The sequence below is a fragment of the Stegodyphus dumicola genome, chromosome 9, assembly GCF_044657685.1.
Source record: "Stegodyphus dumicola isolate Sdum_Otavi_A_Nest chromosome 9, ASM4465768v1".
Classification (NCBI taxonomy): domain Eukaryota; kingdom Metazoa; phylum Arthropoda; class Arachnida; order Araneae; family Eresidae; genus Stegodyphus; species Stegodyphus dumicola.
Genome location: NC_140776.1, coordinates 116,982,855 through 117,004,352, shown reverse-complemented (window position 1 = coordinate 117,004,352; position 21,498 = coordinate 116,982,855). Strand labels below are relative to the sequence as shown.

The 21,498-nt window shown below is 33.7% G+C and overlaps 1 protein-coding gene across 1 annotated transcript in view; it reads left to right on the top strand.

Moving 5' to 3' along the window:
• LOC118199706 (fibroblast growth factor receptor 4-like) overlaps window positions 1–21,498 on the top strand; it is a 267,774-nt gene that overhangs the window by 14,501 nt on the left and 231,775 nt on the right. Inside the window, exons 2-3 of the mRNA XM_085823962.1 lie at window positions 4,431–4,530; window positions 15,822–15,884. Of these exons, the coding sequence (XP_085680088.1) occupies window positions 4,473–4,530; window positions 15,822–15,884 (121 nt within the window). The 5' untranslated portion in view covers window positions 4,431–4,472. The remainder of the gene's footprint in view (window positions 1–4,430; window positions 4,531–15,821; window positions 15,885–21,498) is intronic.

Here is a 21,498-nt window from a genome sequence, read left to right as displayed (position 1 = left end):
AAACATACATACATTTATGCAGTATCTTCGTTATTTAATTTTTCTAACTGTACAACAGGGCGATAATATTTGGTGGCAACAGTTTGAAAAGTGAATCAACGCAGAAAGTGAATCGACGCTGTTTGCCAAAACGAAATTAATAACCCTTCTGAGCTAATGCTCCTTTAGGCTAAAAACATGATAATGACTCTAGCGGTGTCAACGATTTTTATGAACAGAATATTACCTATACAATGTACAGTACGTACACTGCAAAAAGTAATAAAATAAAAAAAGGGGACAGTTTTATATCTCCCGTTCAAATTGCATTTTATATGTCTCGAAAGCGCAATTTAGGATATATATTAAATTTATGCGTACTAATATAGGTATTTTGACACAAAATCAGACATTTTCTGAAATGATATTCCAAATTTTTTCGAATTTTGATTCTACTGCTCAAATTATGTCAAACTGCCAAGTTTTTTAAAAATCGCACGAGTAGTTTTTAAAAAATTAGCTCTCAAAATTTTAGCTCCTCAATGTTAATTGAAATTTGGAATGAATGAATAATTATTAATATCTCTTTTTTATTAAATGTACTTGATTCTTTCTTTCACATTTCGAAATTTAGGTTCATTCCAAATAAAATTCACCGAATTTTTACGATTTATTTTAAAAATTTGTATTTTTTAATAATTTATAAAAATGTTTCGAAAAAAGGTTTCAGTTATAACCTATAAAATTATAACCTATAAAATCTTTAAGTAGATGTATTTCTAAGCATACCTGCAAAAAAATTTAAAGTTTTTTTTATTTGAAATTTCCTAAAATATACGTGAATTTACATTTTGGCGCGTTTTGAACTTTGGCATATTCGTTATAAGCGATAATAACGCCAAATGTGGTTTACGCACTTTGTTAAAATTATTTGAAAGAATGAAAAGATGACCTTTTTTCCGCTCGCGTACAATGAAGAAAAGAAAGGGAAACAAATCTGAAAGCTTTCAAATTTTATATTGCGCCCAAAGTTTTTTGGGCGTTTTTTTAAAAGCGTTTTGTGTGTTACCTTTATTTATTAAATATCAATCTTCGCACTTAGACCATAAAATTAAATTCAACAACAATACCACAAAATATTTAAAAGAGCATATCTTAAGAATTTCCGATACACACTCTCGCGCGCTGGGGATGAATTTTGTTTTTCTCTCCGTACAGTGTTGCCATTGCTCGCTTTGAAATTGTTGAGTTTCTTAATCAAAAACTCAGTTTACAAAATATGAAATAGATGATAAAACAAATTCGAAATTTGGGCTTCCAGATGCCCATATTCGTGGGGAGATGTACGTTATTCAAAATTGGATAGCTGTAGGTACTGCTGTTTTATCACAATGTGAGAAACAAACACATACATTTATGCAAATTCTTCATTATTTAATTTCTTTAAATATAATACAGGGCTCTAATATTTGGTGGCAACAATTTTAAAAGTGTTTCATCGTTTATAGTGAATCAACGCAAAATGCCGAAACAAAATTAATAGCCCTCCTGGGAAAATTGCTCCTTTGGGCTAAAAACAATATGATTTAGTGGTAGTGGTAATAATTGGAAAAAGAAAGAAAATTTGCTTTTGATTTTGTCAGTAACTAGATAGCAATATACGTGCTTATAGAATGAGTGGATCATAATTGTGGTCTCGTTTTCCAACTCTGTAGTAGGGATGCAAAATTACATAGACAGAGAGGTAGACAGAGCTTCACATTTATATGAACAAAGACTGAAAAATAAGAAGTAGATAAAGAAGTACATAGACCAAGAGATAGATAAATAGATGTGTTGCTAACGCTGCTAAATAAAAGAGACACCGTTTGACGTTAATTACTCTCCTATTTACAACATCTCTCTCATATTAATTGCAGTTTCTCATCATACATTTGCTTTTTAGCCATTAACAGTGGTTTTCAAACCCAACTTAAGAATTTTCTTTGTTGCCAAAACTAAATATGAAATACAATGTTGCCAACGAATTCATTTTCATTTAAAATTTTAAATTTGATAAATAACGTACAATTATTCCGTGAATATAAATAATATTTAAATGGCAACGACGATTTAACAACATTTTTACAAAATGTAAGTAGACTTGGGTAACTTACCAAGCCTCACGGACTCGAGGAAACGGCGTTCGCCAAAGTCCTTATTTCCTTTCTTCCTGCTTAAAAGCAAGATTGCTAAAAGTGGACTTATTCTCCGCTTATTTTTACGTCACTACGTCACTTTTTCTTCTAAGTCTTTCCTTTTTTCTGGAAGCAGTTTTCGAAAGAGTTTTTATTTCACTAGTGTACATTTAATGGTACTATTCGGTTTCGAGGGCCGTAAAAAGTCGCCAAACTATTTTTGATGGCAATGCTGCCAAAAATAATTGCGGCAAGAAAGGAAGTATAATAGTAAATAACTATCTAAGATTGATGTTTTAATTCAGATGAAAGGTTAATTTCATATATTACTTTTTTATTATTATAATTTATATGAAAAAGGCTAAACATGACTGAATGGAAGCATAAGAGTAAATAACTATTTCAGATTATTATTATAATTTATATAAAAATTGCTAAACATAACTGAATGGATGCCTGCACCGCTGTTTCGCTACCGACTTATCGCTAAAGCATAATTTCATCTCGTTGGTTGTTCAAACGTAATTTTCTATAATGAATGATGCCTTTTCTTTGAAAATATTCTCGGTAAAGTGCAGAACCGCTCACTTATTTGTTTGCCGCTTTTTACAAGGGTAAAAACAAGTGAATTATTGTCAATTTTCTTTTACATTTTAAGTGAAAATAGGTCGATGGGTACATAGATAAAGTCAATGGTGTGCGCAGTGCCATTTTTGTGCAATACTGGGATATTTTTTTTTTTTTTTAAGTGAAAATAGGTCGATGTGCACATGGATACCCAGTATGTGCAATTCTTAGAAACGCGTCAAACAGCGGGTGATTCTGCACTTTACCCAAAATTCTATTGCCGACTTTTCGTTATGGGCATTTCCCAAATTGTTAAATCCATAGGATATCAAAAAAGGATTTAAAAATTAAACTAGTATTTCAATGGCGTCTTAAGAAATATAGAACTATATAAACTTACGCAATCTAAAATCAGCGCATACGTTAGATTTGGCGCGCTGTTAAGTGGCCGCGTTTGCTAGATTTGGCGCTTTTGCGCATACATTTTCGCTGCAATTTTTTACGGTTCTCAAAACGGAATAGTACCCATTTAATATGTACACTAGTGTGCAAAACTCAAGCAACTTTTCTGATTTTGGCCATGACTGCTCACAAAATCGAATGAGAGACATAAAATTCGTACTACAGAGGTACAAGGTAGTACTTAAAGGGTAAGCAATGTATAGTAGCAAAAAAAAAAAAAAAAAAAAAAAAAAAAAAAAAAATGAACAGGATGCAGAACGAAAGAAAAAGGCTTTATTGACGTTGGTACAAAAAACTGTCTGCCCTTAGAGGACGAAAAGGGTGGTTTCGTCACAGCCGTCCGATATCGCGAAGAAACTGTACACCCTCTTGTGCATCTTTTTATCGCTGCAATGGGTATCGACGTGATATTTATGGAGGATAACGCCCGACCACATAGAGCTGCAGTGACACGAAGTTACTAGAGAGTTAAGTCATTCCACATCTATCATGGCCTGCTAAATAACCGGACCTGAACGTCAGAGAACATGTGTTGGAAATGTTGGGACTACAGATAGTAGGTCTCAGTGTACAGCCAGGTCCCCTTCACGAGTTCTGACATGCATTACTGTAGGAATGGGAGCTACTGACACAACAAGCAACTAACGACACTATTGCCAGCTTGCCTCACCGTTGTCAAGCATGCATTTCAGTTAGAGGGTATCATATTCGTTACTAGCGACATGTTTCCATTGCACATTCTTCTGATCCATTAGGCCTTTCGTGATGTGATGATCGGAACACATGTGGTTTTGCATGTCTTTGCTTTATTATTTGCTGTATGGTCTAGTAAGGCTACATTCGCTTATAGGATAAAGCGCATATCCATAAAATAGTTTTTTTATTTTTTTTTAAATTTTATTCCATGTTTTGCCGTTGTTGCTTTTCTTTTAGAGGAGTGTACCTGTGTGGTATGTTGTCAAACATCAGTGTTAAATAATTGTCCTTCAGATTTACACTAGAATACTTATTAAAATTTTTAAGGTGTAAAATTAGGGTGGGTTTAAATTCAAAGCAAATATTTTAACACTCTGTTTCTGTTGATTCCCCACTTTCCTATGATTGGGTCTAAAATAATGTTTTTATTTTCAATTTTAAAGTACTTGTGTGGCTTAAATTTGAAGCAATACAGTATCGTGCAATATTCTTAGTCTGTAATTTCTTAGTCTGTAATTAGTCTGTTCATTCTGAAAATTTTTGTTTTAGGTATAGTTGTTCCCAAGTATACACTTATAACATCTAATCAGAATGTATTTAGAAATTTATACTTCATTTTTTTTGCTTCTATCTGCATCTCTTCTAAATGGTAAGTACTGATTTTTTTAAAAAATCATTTGATAGATATAATGATAATTGTACATAAAACTTCCATATTTATGTGGGTTCTTTAGTTTCGAAATCACAATTCATGTTCAAACAAAACACATTTAATAAAACATTAATACATCTATAATATAGTTCATCTATTAATACAACATCTATATCATCGTATATATATTAACACAATATCCGTAACATCTTACAGCTCCTCTCATAAAACAAAGTGGCGAGAGTTCTATCAATTTCACTCGTGCAGTCAACAGCTAAAATGTAGACAGCGCGCGAGGAAAAATATTAAGCTATGAATTTAAAATCCTACATTTATGTTGTTATATGTAATAGTTATAAAAGAAGCTTTTGAGAAGCATATATTATATTTTTAAAATATTGTATTTTTCAGTGATAGGAAATCATGTCCAATATGCTAAGTCGGATGGGCAAATAGCAGCCCGCTAAGACATTTTTTGTGACCCCTAAAACAGTTAGAAAAGCCCGTCTTGAACAGAAATTTCCTTCCTGTTCGCAACCGAAGATTTATATCGCATTTTCCACTAGGACGGCAACGTCAGTACGCATGCGCATTGTACATACGATGTGCAGTGCTTTTCCGGTTATCTGGATAATTTTGTCTTTGCAACAGTAAATAGATACATTCCCAGCTTTAGTCAAACCATGAACAGTCGGAAAACACGTAAAATCAGTGATGAATGTCATGTGTTTAATGAAGAATGTGCAAACAAATATTTCTTTGGTAATATAAAGCAGTATGTTTACTGTAGCATGAAACGATAGTCGCAAGGAGCACAATTTGAAGCGACACCTCGAAATAATTAATAAATTGAATAAAACTTACACTATTTTATTTACTAATTGATTTTTATGGTAGAGTTGACACCTTTTCTGAAATGTAGAATTAACTAATGAATGCAATCATTTTAAAAAGTGCATCCCTCCGATAGTCCGCGCTTCTACAAAGTGATCCCCGAGCCAAAGCAATTGCTCACCTCTGTCCTAAGTGTTTGTTTCTATAAAAAGTTTGTTGCCAAGTGAAATCAGTATTTGTAGTTAATAACGTTAGTGGAATTGTTAATGGAAATTTCTAAATATCACCTTTTATTTACATTTATAGTTGAAATTCTTTTACATCTTTGTATGTGCTAGTTTACTAACCACGTCATGAATTTTACAATATCTTCATTGGAAATATTTAAATTGGCTTGTAATGTATTTCATTAGGCCTTCTAGATTTTGATAAGACATACAGGATGACATACAAATGACGCTATGCGGCAGCGTTCTTGACTTGCGTAGTACAATGACGTACTGCATGAGTGCGCGCCAGCTCGTGCCGCATTAGTGTACTAATGAGCTGCCATTTCAAGTGTGACAGTGATATGGATCGGTGGAGTGCACAACATCGTGCCTTTGCTGTTGAAAGTTATTTCAAGAATAACTACTCTGTTATTGCTACCCAGCGTCTATTCCGGCAACATTTCAACTTGGGACGTCATGGGAAAGTTCCAGATGGATGGACCATTGCGACAGACATTTCCAGGTAGAGTAATTTCTCGTTTTGGTGATATTTTCTGACCGCCTCGCTCACCTGATCTTTCATGTGCAGACCTTTTTCCTTTGGGGCCACCAAGAGTTTTCCGAAGCAAGAGTTTTCCGAACACGATGTGCCACCATTCCAGAGTTGAAGGATCGCATCAGAACTGCCGTCGGCAACGTTCCAGGGAATACGTTACGCCGAGTTATGGAAAGCTTCCAACGCCGAATAAATGAATGTGTTGTGCAGAGGGGGCATATTTGACATATATCATATTCGAAAAGTAATCCATGCAATGGACAATGACTTACACATTAGTAAATGGCATATCTTTAACTATTAATTGACATAAAAGGTAATAATTGAATTACAGTTACTGCCTTATGGTGTGTTTTTAATATCCTACTATGAACGCTGCCGCACCCTGTATAGTCAGCGTAGATAATGAGACAAATATATATCAGGTAATTTTGGTAAGACATATATTCAGTGTACATAGTAAGACAAATATAATAGTAAAGATATTGTTAGTTCTAAATAGATCGATTCTTTAAGAAGATTGTCTTCCTAGATTGGATCAATTCTTTCAAGTACACATGATCCTTGACTTATTGTCCTCTTATTTATGTTGTTCCATATGGATAACTTATAATTAAATGAATAATTTATGAACTGCTTTCGTCTATGTCTTTTAATGAGCCTGCATAATGCATGCTTTAAAAGTCTTTTTGTTTTTAATTTTGTATTATATGCTTAAAAATGTTTTCCTTTTGTCATGATGTTTTTCTGTTCTTGGCCCAGCCCGGCTTAAAAGAGAGAGTAGAGTAAGCTTTATAACAGTGCAGTATACATATATTTTCTACCATCATACTTCTTTGTTGTTATTGGTATTATCAAATATGAAGTATGAGCCACTATATTCTTGCTATTATTATTAATAATAGTAAATTAAGTGTATTCTAAATTACATATAAATACAACTTGGTGACTGCTTCTCTCCAGCACTATCTCCAAACATAAGTGACATAGCCATTTAGGATTTCCTTGGCCTGATATTTAAAGGACACCAGCCAAGTTGTTCTTACAATTGGCAAATCATGCCTTTTATAGGAGGCTTTATTGTATGGAGAAATGTGTCCAGTGATGCTGAGCTGGAGCAGCTGGCTTTTCACGAATCCGCCGAGAAAAATGGTACAGACCTATATTCCAAAGATTAACAAATTCAATAATCTCAAGGACTTGTGCAAAGCTAACTCATCTAAGCAAGGATTAAATTTGTTATTATGAATTTTTATTATTTATTACTATGAATGAGTTAGAATTGTATAAAGAAGTCTGATTTCATCTGTTAATTTTATTTTACAAAGTTTTCATCTTAGTTTGTTCTTATATATTGTTGCGTGCGTACGGGTTCGTTATGAAATGAATGCACAAGTCCGATGAAAAAAAAATGAACAAAAATTTATTATTATCACAACAAAAATGCTTAAATTTTCTCAAATTATCACGCAGTATTACAATATCTCACAGTAGTTTTCTTTTAACTACTCAAATGTCCAATAGAACGTAATTCAAAACAGCTAAAGAACGCTAATCCACGAATTCGCTACAATCAACAACAGTAGTTTTTTTAAACAATAACAAACTAAGCAACTACTACAAACTGAGATGTTTTCCTCCTTTTATAAGATTTTAAAATCACGCGCTAGAATTTTCCAGTACTTTCTCGAAATCAAAAAGAGATATTTATTTATTTAATACACGCGCTCTTGTATTTTCAATTTTCCGGCTTAGCTTTCTTTTAATATTCGTCACGCGCTGCACTGCGCGAGAAATAAAACCAATTAATTTATAACTGAACTAATATTAGCTTTTTAAATACCAAATTCGTAACACTGCCCCCTTCCCAAGGACTGCACGTCCCGGGCAGTACAATCCCTGGACAGGAAGCTAAATTTACAACTGTGGCATAAATGCAACTGAGGCATAAACATTACATTACAATATCAAACAATATAAACAATAAATGCAATAACTAACTTGAACAAATCAAATGCTATCAAATACTAAATACAAAACAAATACTAAATACAAATCAAATACTAAATACAAATCAAATACTAAATGCAAATCAAATACTAAATACAAATCAAATCAAATACACATTTATAAACAAAAAGGACCATGGTCTTATACTATTTACAATTATTTACATTATGTACTATGGCCATAGTAATGAGCTAACCTGTCGTAAGAGTTCGAAGACTCACGGATCCGAACCACGACGTCATTCGTGTTCAGCGCTGTATATGGACCATCCGAAGGTGACTGTAATTTAGGACTCAGTCCATTTCGTTGAATCGGGTTCCACAACCACACCTTGTCTCCTTTGTTCGATCTATGTCTAGTAGCTCTTGTGTCGCATCTGGTCTTCATTTTCTCCGTCGCCAAGTTGACTCGCTTTCGTGCAGAACGGTGCATCCCCTCAAACCGGGCCTGGGCGTCTTGGATGTGTTCCTCAGGCGATGAAGGCGCATCCGTATGGCGATCAAACACGTGGTCACAAGGCAGACGAAGGTCTCGACCGGAGAGCTTCTGAGATGGAGAATAGATGGTAGTCTTGCGTTTCTTTTCGACCCTGGTATGATTTCGGCGGCTTCCCGAGCTGGGTCTTTCGGACAAGGCGTCGGCATTTCCAAGTGAGGATCTCTTCTGAGGATGGATAGTCATGTCACCAGATGCTGAAAGCAGTTTGTTGTTTTTGAAGTCTAAGGAAAAATTGTATTTCCTTAAATAGTCCAATCCGAGTATGCATGGATCTGTGATATCCGCCACATAAGCCGTGTGATGGTAGGCGGCATTTCCAAACGTGATGTTTACGTTTAACTTCCCAGTTATGTCGATCTTATCACCAGACGCAGTCTGAAGGGTAACACAGGATGGCGTCCAAATAAGTTTATCTTTAAACTGTTCAGCTAAATCTTTCCTAATGATGGTAACATTAGCTCCTGTGTCAATGATCATATCGCAAGGAACTCCATCGATATTCCCATTAATGGACATTCCGTTACTGTTGCCACTCACTGTATAAATTTTAAGCGCTTTAAAACAAGGTTTTTCATTATCTGACAACCTCCGTTCCTCGATATGGTCACTAATTTGTGTACTGCGTCGTTGCTGGGAAATGGTCTTAATTTCCGTACCTCGGGATGTTCTGCAATTTCTTCGTATGTGGCCTTCAACTCCGCAGTTCCAGCATTTTAGAATTAGTTTCTTTTCACATATGTTCCGTCTCAAGCCACTGACTTGTCTGGTAAAATCATCTGCTTTATATTCCGTACCCTGGGGTGCTCTGCAATTCCGTCTTAGGTGACCTTCACTACCACATCTCCAACACCTTAGAGCCACTTTCTTCTCCCTCCTACTCCGTATCAAAGCGTCGACTTGTCTGGCTAAATCATCTAAACGAGCCATCAGTTGATCCACTGGCTCATGGACTCGCACAGCTCTAACTGGGTAGCGATCTCTACTAGTTGCTTGCTGGGCTGCCTCGAACTTCATGGCGTACAACAGAGCGCTTTTCATGTCCTTTACATCTGCCATTCGAAGAGCTTTCTGTATTTCAGGATCTCGGATGCCGTCGATGAAATATTGCAGCGACAGGATTTCTCTTGTTTCTGTCGGGCACTCCGAAAAGGCGAGGTGGGACAGCCTTTCAACATCCGTGGCGAGCTCCTGAAGTGTTTCGGTAGGCTTCTGTTGACGAGATTTTAATTGGAGCCTGCTGTAGTCTTTTAAACACTTCTCCCCAAAGCGCAACTCCAAGGCGCCGGACAGAGCTTCGAAATCTAACCTTTTGTTTTCGGGAAGAGTCTGAAGGATATCCGCTGCGTCAGCTCTTAGAGAAGCGGCGAGATGACAGGCCTTAGCTTGGGAATCCCATCCATTCGCATCCGCCACGATAGAAAATTGTGTCTTATACACCTGCCAGGAGGTCTTCCCATCATATGTGGATAGCTTCAGAGGTGAACGAGCAGGCATTGGTAAGAATTTAAAATCATCACTCCTGCTCCCTGCCGACGCTACGAATTTCTTTAAAGTATCCATTTCTTTGGTAACTGCAGAAACTCTCTCATCAATTTGTTGTTCGATTTGGTGTTGGACGGCACAAACTCTTCCTTCAATTCGTTCCTCCACAGCCGAAACTCTCCCTTCTATATGTTCTTTTACAGAAGAAACTTTTTTTTTCTATTTCTTCTTTCACCGAAGAAACTCTTTCTTCAATTTGATCTTTTACGAAAGAAGCTTTTTCTTCAATTTGTCCAACTTTATTTTCAACTGTGCCAATTCTGCCTTCCATAGCTTCAAATTTATTTTCTATTATGCAGGTAATTTCTCTTTTCATTTCTTCTTGACATGCTTCAATCTTTTCTTGACCAGCTTGAACGGCTTTCATTTCGTCCTTAACGGATTCCTGGCCCAATTTCATTTCTTCCTTAACGGATTCCTGGCCCAATTTCATTTCTTCCTTAACGGATTTGACGGCCCCTTCCATCTTTTCTTGGAAAGGAGCAAATGCAGTCATCATTTGCCTGAATTGTTCTTCCATCGCTCTTGTTATTGGCATTCAAATCCCACTTCTGACACCAAAAATTGTTGCGTGCGTACGGGTTCGTTATGAAATGAATGCACAAGTCCGATGAAAAAAAATGAACAAAAATTTATTATTATCACAACAAAAATGCTTAAATTTTCTCAAATTATCACGCAGTATTACAATATCTCACAGTAGTTTTCTTTTAACTACTCAAATGTGCAATAGAACGTAATTCAAAACAGCTAAAGAACGCTAATCCACGAATTCGCTACAATCAACAACAGTAGTTTTTTTAAACAATAACAAACTAAGCAACTACTACAAACTGAGATGTTTTCCTCCTTTTATAAGATTTTAAAATCACGCGCTAGAATTTTCCAGTACTTTCTCAAAATCAAAAAGAGATATTTATTTATTTAATGCACGCGCTCTTGTATTTTCAATTTTCCGGCTTAGCTTTCTTTTAATATTCGTCATCAAGAATATTTAATTGGTAAGGGTTATGTTTAATTGACTGCATGAGGTAGCTGTTCTGTGTTTTCCGGGATCTGGAACACGTGCCTGGGTCTCAAGATTAGATAGTTTGGATCTTTACTTGGGCAAAAGCCTGGTAAATCTAAGATTTTCCTCTAAGCCCTGCTATACAGGTTGCTAAAGCTAGTCTTGCAAATGACAAATAAATAACGGTATATTTCCCTTATTAAAACATTTAATTTATATGAAGTACCAGCTGTATTGATTACCTACGTGTCAAAAATGCTGGAGCTGCATTTGGCCCTTTTCTATTCCAGTATGATCAGTGATGTCTAGTTCTGTGTAAGTTAAATACTATTTCTAAGGAATTTATTATTTTTGTATGAAAACAATTAATAAATGTGGAATTTAAAGCGTCATCTTAGTCAACATTTTACATAACAATGTCAAGCAAGATATTGACATATAACTCAGATGTTTTAAAGGTGATACATTAAATTTTGATTTCAGTAAAATGTGATTTCATTATGGTGAAATATTTTATTTAAATCAAAATTAGTGTACTGTTTACTTAACAACCGTGAATAAATAAATTTTTCTGAAGTCTTTTTCAGTTATTTATAATTGCAGATTTATTTAAGCAAATGAATTTAACTTTATAAAATAGCATTATGTGCACTTTCAAAGAATAAAAAGAAAATTTTCATATATTTAGTTTAGATTTTATTAGTTTTCCAAATGGGGAAGCTCTTTCTGTTGCAACCGGTATATGTATGAATACACGCATTATTTATTTCACTTATTGCACTGCAGTAGTATTTAGGGCTTATGTAAAATTTGTTCCTAAATTGGTATTGATTTTAAAATGTTCTCTGCACAGGAAGACAGAATATAATTCTAGTCTCTCTTATCCAAATATCGTGATACGATAACAATGTGGGTCTCTCAAAGTTAATAAACATTTAAAACATATTAAGCCTAAAACCATGCCATTTTCCCCCTGCAAACACTATGCAGGGCAACAGTGTAGTACAGACACTACTTTAAAAAGGGATTCAAAATGTAGATGCATGTTATCAAAAGAAATGAAGTTTTTAATACTGATTTGTTTTATATCTGATTAAAATGAGAAAAACTTTTAATGTCGAGATGTTTCAGTTTACCAGAACTCAGCCATTTATACCATCATGGAATTTTAGGAATGTTGACTTAGAACTATAAAAGTTTTCCTCCTGCGATGAATTCACTTAACCAAAGTATGCCAAAGCTGTACCAAAAGTATTTAAAAGATCCCGATGTCTTGCACAAAATGTAAAATGGTCCTTTGAATAAATTTAACTAGGAAATGCTGATTTATATAAGAGTTTGCTTTGCTACAGAATTTTAACGTTATCTTTAGATTTATTTTTGATTCAAGTAACAAAGAAATAGAATTAACAAAAATATACAAACATTACATAAAAAAATTTACAAACAAAGTACTTAAATGCTATAAAATATATAGTATTTAAAAAAAATTCGTAATTGTCTTAACTGTATAAATAGTTATACAGTGTTCAAGTTTAAGTTTCTAACCAGTTATTTTAAGTTAATTCACTGTCTTATCGTTCTCATTTCCATTTTCTACCGGAATATGGCAAAGTGTACACTGTCATACGAGTAATATCAGAAGTAAATGAAAGGATCACATGTAATGTAATTGGAAAACAAAAATGTCATATATTTTTCCGTCTTTTAAGTAGGCCAATTTGAAATTTTTGAAAAGGAATATAATGACACTTTCAACTTGTCTTTTGTTTATTGTTAATAGTTGTTGCAAAGAACACAGAAAATATATAAATCAAATATATTCAAAACAGTTCATTCAGTTGCGGGCTGCCTCTACCCGAGACTGGGTGCTTATGAATAAAGAAAAAAAATTCTTAATAAGCCATTCTTTATTTTCATCAAAACAGTCTTTCTCTTCCGAGATCAGCTTTCGTTCTGTCTACAAACCATTCGAAACACTCAGCACGCAGGCTGACGTCACGAACAGCAGCGCCTCGCGCCAGTTATTACTTCAGTTCATTTCGCAACAATAGTAGTATTAAAGTTTTAAATATGATAACGAGGAAATATTTTCTGAATAGCTTCATAATTTTCTACATTTAGCAAACTGTAATTAAACTGAAATGCTGCTATCCGATTTAGAAAAAAATATTCAGATGCTATTATTAATACTTAAAAACCGGTGAAAGTTTTATAAATATAAAGCAGAATATAAGAATTTCAGTCTATTTAACCAACATAAATAAACAGAATAAAACCATATATGTAAGAAACTATAATATAATTGTGCGTTTCTAAATCAGGTGATGATGGTGGTTCAGTAGTTTACTAATCTTAACATTTTTAACAATATTTTAATTCACTATATACAGAGCGTATTCTTAGGCCGCCACCTTCAACATAAACAAACTTTATTCTCTCACAATATTGCCAGCATCAGCGCCCTCTAGCCTTTTTTCCTTTCATATTATTCAACAAACTATGCTAAAAGAGTCGAGCAGTGCAATGAAGAGAGCTTTGTTATTATTATTATTTAAATTGTATTATTATTATTTAAATTGTGCAGTAGCACCATCCTTTACGCCAAGTTATGTATATGTATGTCTGTCAGAGAAAGGCTTCAGCACTTCTGAAAATACACCCATATAACGTTTGGCATGAGTACTCTTTGACATCTTAGAAGAAGTACAATGGAGTTCTCCATCTTTCCACCACCACTAAAACAGAAGGATATCTGAAAAGTGTGCAAATAATACTCGCAGAAATATTCGTGACTTTAACAATTAACTACAACATACCGTATATTCCAGCGTACAACGAGCAACTATAATTTCAGATTACATTTGTTAATTTTTAGGTATAGTCACTGTATAACGCGCACCCTTTCCTTTACGAAGAAACCTAAAAGATACATGGGCGATGCTTTTATCTGTTGAAGTCATTCAATCGAAGATTTTTCCCAGGCGTTCGAATAAACGTATACTGAACTGGCAAGCGTAAAGGGTAACGATATGTGTGTAATGAGGAAATGCTTGAGGAAGTAAATAATTCGGCGAAAAAAGGTGGGTTGTGTTCAAAGCAGATATTCACGAGAATATTATTCTAGGGTTTCGAGAAAAGGGGAGAGAATTTAGGGTAATAATGCCCTCCCGACCCGAATAAATTCGCGGAATAGCAGTCAGTTGTTTTCTCTTTCTGTAGTCATTTGAAGCCGTAATTTTGAAGTGAACATCGAAATCTTTAGTAAATCGCATTTGCGTTAGTTAAAGTACAGTCAATCTAGTGTTCCTTGTAGTAGTAAATATGGCTCCTGGCAAACATAACAACACAGCCAAATAGCGATAATTCTTCAATAGCAAAGTCATTCAGTTGGTGAAAGATAATGGAAATTGTGTTGCAGCGAGGATGTATGGTGTTAATCGACGATGGAATTGTTATTTATTTATGGATCAGAGTAACCAGATTTGTGAAGATTAAACAACATTCCATGATATGCTTGAAAACATAACAGAAGACGAACATGCGAACTTTTTATGCTATCCGATAGTGAAAATTTTTAAGTTCATAAATATGTTATGCCTTTTAAATAAACAGCATTTAGGTACATGTAAAAGTTTAATTTTTGTATGCTGATTTTTTCTTTAACTTAATCATTTTTATATTCAGCTTATAAAGCGCACCTTTACATTTTGATCTTATTTTTTTGTATTAAAAGTGCGCGCTTGCGCGCTATCCGCCAGAATACGATTTTTGACAGGGGAAACAACATTAACTGATGTATATCTTGTTTTCTATTTGTAGAGAACTTTTTTCTGTTTTGTTTCAGTATGTTCTTAAACTAAGACATCCAAAACCTGTATTTATTATGCATTTGGAAAAATTTTTATGCCTTTAATACAGACCAATCAGTGAAGAGGTTTGTAATTTCTGATCCCTAACTTTTCATGTAAGTCAACTAGCTTAGAAACCCGAGCTTTCATTTCTTGAGAGCAGAAACTTCAATTTCCACGTATCAGACTTTAACGGATGCGAAAATTATTGTAGATTTAAGAATCTCAACTAAAGAGTGGTGATGAAGCAAAAACACAGAAAAAAGTTGTAAAAAGTGATAATAAAAGTACAAGCTGTTAAAACACTGCGTACCTTTTTGGAGTGCTCTGAAAATATTGGACCTGAATTACTCATCTCGATTACTGTTTTACAGAAAGTTATCCAGTCTAAATAAAAACTTTACCAGATTTTATTAACAGATTATTTTACATGATATTTCTGTTATGTATGCGATTAAACACCTTATTTAAACATTGCTACCATTTTCTATTTTTATGAATGTGGGTTCTGTATTAAATTTGTAGCTACTGTTCCTCTGAAATTTATCGAAATGAAATTCTTATTACCTGGGGAAATCGCGATCTCAGTTTTTATTTAGGTTCGTGCATGGAGGGACGGAATCGCATGAAATTAGAAATTTTAGAGTTCAAAAGCATTATATTTTTTCATTTATTCCAGAGTTATTATTTTAGATGTTTTCTTTTTTGATGTTTACTGTTACGACTTGAGAAAAATCTCTCTAACACCTTATTAATTCAGATTCTTTAACTCTTTATAGAACCTGTGACAGGTGAATTTCATAGCAATTCCGACGTGCCACTGACAAGAAGAGTTAAACGAGGTAATTATTTTACATTATGCAGAAATAACACTTTTGAAGTGTTTAAAACCTTAAATTTATATAGTTTGAGCATAGGGTATCGTTTCAAATCATGTTATCAGTTTTAAATTTTAATCTTTGATGAATTCTCCCTCTTCCTTAGTAAAAAAAAGAAATTGGGATCTTATAAAATTCTCTAGCCAGGAAGTACTGTCTTATTGTTCAAAGAATTCTTAGGGAATTTCATAAATTCTTGATTGTTCCGATTTATTGCATTGAAAGAAATCATTTTTATTTCATTTTTCTTTGACACTGTAGCCTGTTGTAAATCATAGGTAATTCCTTAGCATGATTTATCTAGCTCTATTTTTGCTTCCTTGTACGAAGTAAAAAGGAAGTATAGTAATCGCGAAAAGTTTCAGGCAGCATATTTCAACAAAAATATCCATTTTGACCGATTTAACCAATTTAACGATGTTTTTGCGTGATATCTGTACGTAAGGACAGAATAAAAGACTCTTTTCCTTCAAAAAAATTATAAAACTGCTTTAAAATTAATTCTGAAGAGAATTTTTCGTGGCGTCTGTACGAACGTATGTACGTACGTGAGTACGTATGTATCTCGCATAACTCAAAAGCGAGTAGCCTCAGAACGTTGAAATTTTGTACATAGGACTGCTATAACATGTAGATGTGCACCTCGTATTTTGGTTGCAATCAGCCGCACCAAACGTATATAAATATAGTTATATATATATCCACTCTGTTACCCGGATCAGTAATCTCAGTTTCTTTACTCTTATATGTTTGTAAATTGTACATTTTTTGCTTTAAAAATGATTGTATTATGTTGTTTTTATCTTCCGGTTAAGGTTTTTATGCCTTTAGTAAAAATGTGTGCAATATGTTTAGAATTATCAACAATTTTAAAGTTGTCTAAGTGCCGCTAAGCCTTTTTTATATGGCGGCCATTGATGTTTACATTTAAAACAGGAGACTAGTGGATTTGTTGCCAATCTAGAGAAACTTAGCTTCGCAACAACAAAGATAACGCATTCATTTATTATTGCCAATTAAATCATGCTTAATTCTTTCTGGAATTTTTTCGAGGAAAATAAGTGTTTAAGAATTACTTGGTAATTTTTAATATAGATATTTTGAGTTTTTATGTATTTTTGCTTTCTCGCGAAGTGAGAACTGAATTAATTAAATGAGAAATACTGAATCGTCTGTGAAAAACTGTTTCTTTTTTGTTTTATTTGCTTAATTTCTTTTATACATCATTCTAGCTTTATTATGGTATTTGAATAGAACATGTGGCAACGGTTAGATAATTCTATTCTTTAAATGATACAAATTTTGTGCATTATGAGTTATAATGTGAACGAAATATATAAGTTAACTGTTATATAATTATTGAATTATATAACAGTTAACTTAGTTTGCGTTATATTATTATTATATAAGTTAACTGTTATATAATTATTAATACTGTTAAGTGAATCTAGCGCCAGAGTGTCGCTATGGTAAACAAATACTAGAGTGAATTTGAATTTTAAAGAATGCATTTATTCTATTGTGGTTTATGCGCTGTCGGCGAAGTAGATTTAATTCAATCCAATAAGTTTAAATGAAATGCAAGAAAAAATGCATATAATTTAATATTCCGTACAAGAAAGTCATGTGGTGTACACATCAGATTTTTTTAATCAATGGCCGGCAGCTTCATGTTAAACTGCTTTTCTCGAAAAATAGTACAGAGTCTGAGATCTGGATTCTTCAGGACTCTGGCGATTCTAGATTTGGGATTTTTCAAGTGGCAAGATTTGGGATTTTTCCGGATATTAGATCATCAGTTTAAATCTAGTAAGATGACATGCAGAAATTTAAAAATTAAAAATAATGAAGCATTCATGAGTTTTAGAGAATAAAAATTTACAAAATAAATAAATAAATGAAAGCTCACTATTTATTTGTTTGCTTTATTACACATTTATTACGCATTTCTTTCAGAGTAAGTTGTTGATTTTACTTCAGTTTTTGGGTTAATACTTCTTGCTTATTTAATACATAAATTACACATAATTCCTGTTGCATAATTCTTGTTCAGTTAGAAGTTCCATTGTTCAAATCTTGTTGTAGAGAAATATGATGTCATATGGCGATAGAAGCTCCCAAACTTGAAGTAAAAGTTAATAAGATGTTATATATGCTAGAGACGAATATGATGTATTAAGCCATATACTTTGATTTGTAGAATTTTCATATGCGGATTTATTAACTGATTAACTGCATATAGTGTAAATAAATATTTAACTTTACCTTGCTTTGAGTCAATCATAGATATAGATATAATGTCCTTTATATAGAAAGATAGATTTTAGATACGGTAGAAATTTCGACTCAGAATTATCCTTTCCCGTCATGGAGCATCTGGCCGCTAAATTTGGGTAATTTGAAAAATTTTTTAAATTTTGGATTAGTACTTTAGAGCCAAAAATAAAAAAATACGAGCTTACCTTGGCAGTCTGCCAAGATAATTTTCTATTTTTGGTATAATGGAAGATATTATTGCTAAACTGAAATTGAAACGTAAGATATTGAGGACAGCGGTGTCCAAGATATTAAAAAAAGTCGAGACTGAATTAAGTAAAAATAATATTAGTACAAATGTAAATGTATTAGAAGAAATTTTAGACCAGTTAAACAAATCAAAAACTTTGAGTGATTTAGACGCTCAAATAGAACGAGATTTGGAAGTCCAAGCGGATGAATTTGAACTTGAAGTCACATCCGCTCTGCGATATGAAGAGAAAATTTAACTGTGGTAATTTAGAGGGAAGAAAAAATTGAAGGAATTGAATAAGTTTGAAAATTCAGATAATGAAATTAGGAACATTCCTAATGAAATCGCTACAGATTCCAAAAACGAAAGTAATAAATTCACTCGTCTTCCAAAATTAAACATTGCTAAATTTTATGGTAATCCTTCGGCTTGGTAGAATTTATCGGTTAGTTCGAAAATGCGATTGATAAAAATCCGAATTTATCAAAAATAGAAAAATTAGTTCACTTGAAAAGCTTTCTTGGTGGCTCAGCCGCCAAAGCTATTTCTGGTTTCGCTCTTATTGAAAATAATTACGAAGCTGAACTTGAACTGTTGCGTTCGAGATTTGAGAAAACGAACATCTTAATTAACTCGCATTTAGGACAACTCTTAAGTATTTCACCTGTTAGAAATCCTAATGATGTAAACGGATTAAGAAAACTTCTCGATCACACCGAAGTGCAGATAAGAAATCTTGAAGCATTAAAAATAAATTCTAATTTCTACGGAAATCTTTTAACGCCTTTAATTTTGAAATTACTTCCTAATGAATTCGCTCTTGATTACAGACGAAAAATTAAAGACGAAAATTGGAATTTAAAAGGTCTATTAGACTTTTTGAGATACGAAGTATTCAGTAGAGAACGCTCGGCTTCTTTTAATTAGAATTCTAAAGAGAAATTCTCGCGAGTAGGAAAACCACTACCCTTCATATCGAAACTTAAGCCGACGACAATTGAAATATTAGCTGCGTCAGCCGAATCAGTGTCTGTTTTGCGGGAACGGAAGTCATAAATCTGCGGATGGAGAAATTTTTAAGTGTGGAAAAGAAAATGAGATTTTTAAAAACCAATGTGTTTTTTATGTTTGGATAAAAAGAATAGAATTAAAGACTGCAAACAAAAAATAAACTGTAACTTCTGCTATAATAAACACTCAAAAGCCATTTGTTGATGCGCGTGTTAATGAAGCACTTGAAAAGTTTAATACTTTTAATTTAAGCGAAGAAAAGAAAAATGTTGACAAAGTAATTGAAGCTTTCGAAAATTATTGCATAGCGAAAGCAAACGAAAGTGTTATTGATATATAACTGAAAATTATGTTGGTATTTTAATACCTTATTCCCTTATAACTTTAACTTAACTGATTGTTGTGCCGGATCAAAACTAACTAAAATTTAAATAATATAAAACATCATTCATAACATTCATATAGCATATGGTATATCATATAAACATTCGTATAGTGGTAGTACAATTTAACTTTTAGGTTTGCGTTTTGAGTAACCTATGCAAAAGGAAAAATCAATAACCCCAAATTCAATGTTTATTCAATGTTTAACAAATGCTCCATGTTTCTTAAAAGCCTCCCGGCTCAAACAAATGGAGGGACATGACAGACCACAATAAATTATACACAACATAAATAAAGGCAATTAAATTTTAAACACACATTTATTAAATTCTTGACTATTTTATATAATTAAATAATGGATAACTGATCAGTAATCCTACCACATATTTTTCTAAGCAAAATAACACATAATACTACACCAAATTATAGCTTACATTAATTAAGATTAACATTATCAAATTCTACTGTATCATAAGTGTAACACTAGTATTTCTCCCATTTCATCTTCTAACTTTAAGTATTTATCATGGTAATTCACTTTAAGAACACTGATAATTTTCACATCGATTAATTAATTTAAGTAATTACTCAGATTTCAACAAACATTAACATGACGACTCTTGCTTGAGTATTAAGGTAATTATTAAAGTAAAACAAATAAAAAAAACAAATCATTCACGGGGGTGAAGTCCATACCGCACACTCGGGAATACTTTTGTAAACTGATTAATAAGGTGGTTTTGACAGCTCCACAGATCGTCCAGCGGCCAACGTTTACTCGAGCGCCACATTATTCCTGCTGTCCTTTATTCACAAAATCTTCGTTAATGGAGATAGACATTTCTTGCGAATTTTAAAGATGACTTGGTTGAAACACCACCGAAGCTGTCCTTACAATAAATAAATTCCAGAGCACGGAAGGATGAAAAATCGACGCAGCTGACACAGGCAGAATAAACAGCATCGCACACCTTAGACGGATCCTACACGAGTCTCTTTCATTCTGGAAGCATCGAGACCCACTAATAACGTAAAGCACCTTTAGAACAGAATCTAATTAGGAAGTCGGGAAAACAGGAATACCGCATCAGGATCACCACGAGAATCTGCATCACAATTCTTGGAACAAGAGAATCGAAATTCTATGCTGAGCTCTACGCCTTATGCCAACGCAAATTCTCGCCAGCTAAACGCCGACAGAAAATCATATCCGCTGCTAGGCAAGACCGCAACAGGACGAACGTCCCGATCTTTTTTTTTTCAGCTTAACTTCACATCGTAGGACTCAAATCAGACTCCAAATCCGACGCAATAGCCGGCCCTCGTGAGAGCAAGATCCGAAAGGGGTCAAGCCCCCACTCTTTCTCTCCTTCCTCTTAGCTTGAAAACCAGAATCAGGAATCTCTAGCCTGGTGCAAGCACCCAGGAAATCTCGGTTTCTCCGCCTCTGTGAGTTCATAAGCTTTAAAAAAAATCATCAAATTAAATCTTACCAATGCTGGAATTTTACGTTATCTAAACTGAGAAAATGACACACCCATGACGAATCAAACACTAGAAAATCTGACAATGCAGTCCGAAAAACATCTGTACACATAACGTGAGAAAAAAAATGGAACCCCCAACTAACAAGCGAAACTAAGCTTTATGAGAATCCAATTACCTAAACTTAGT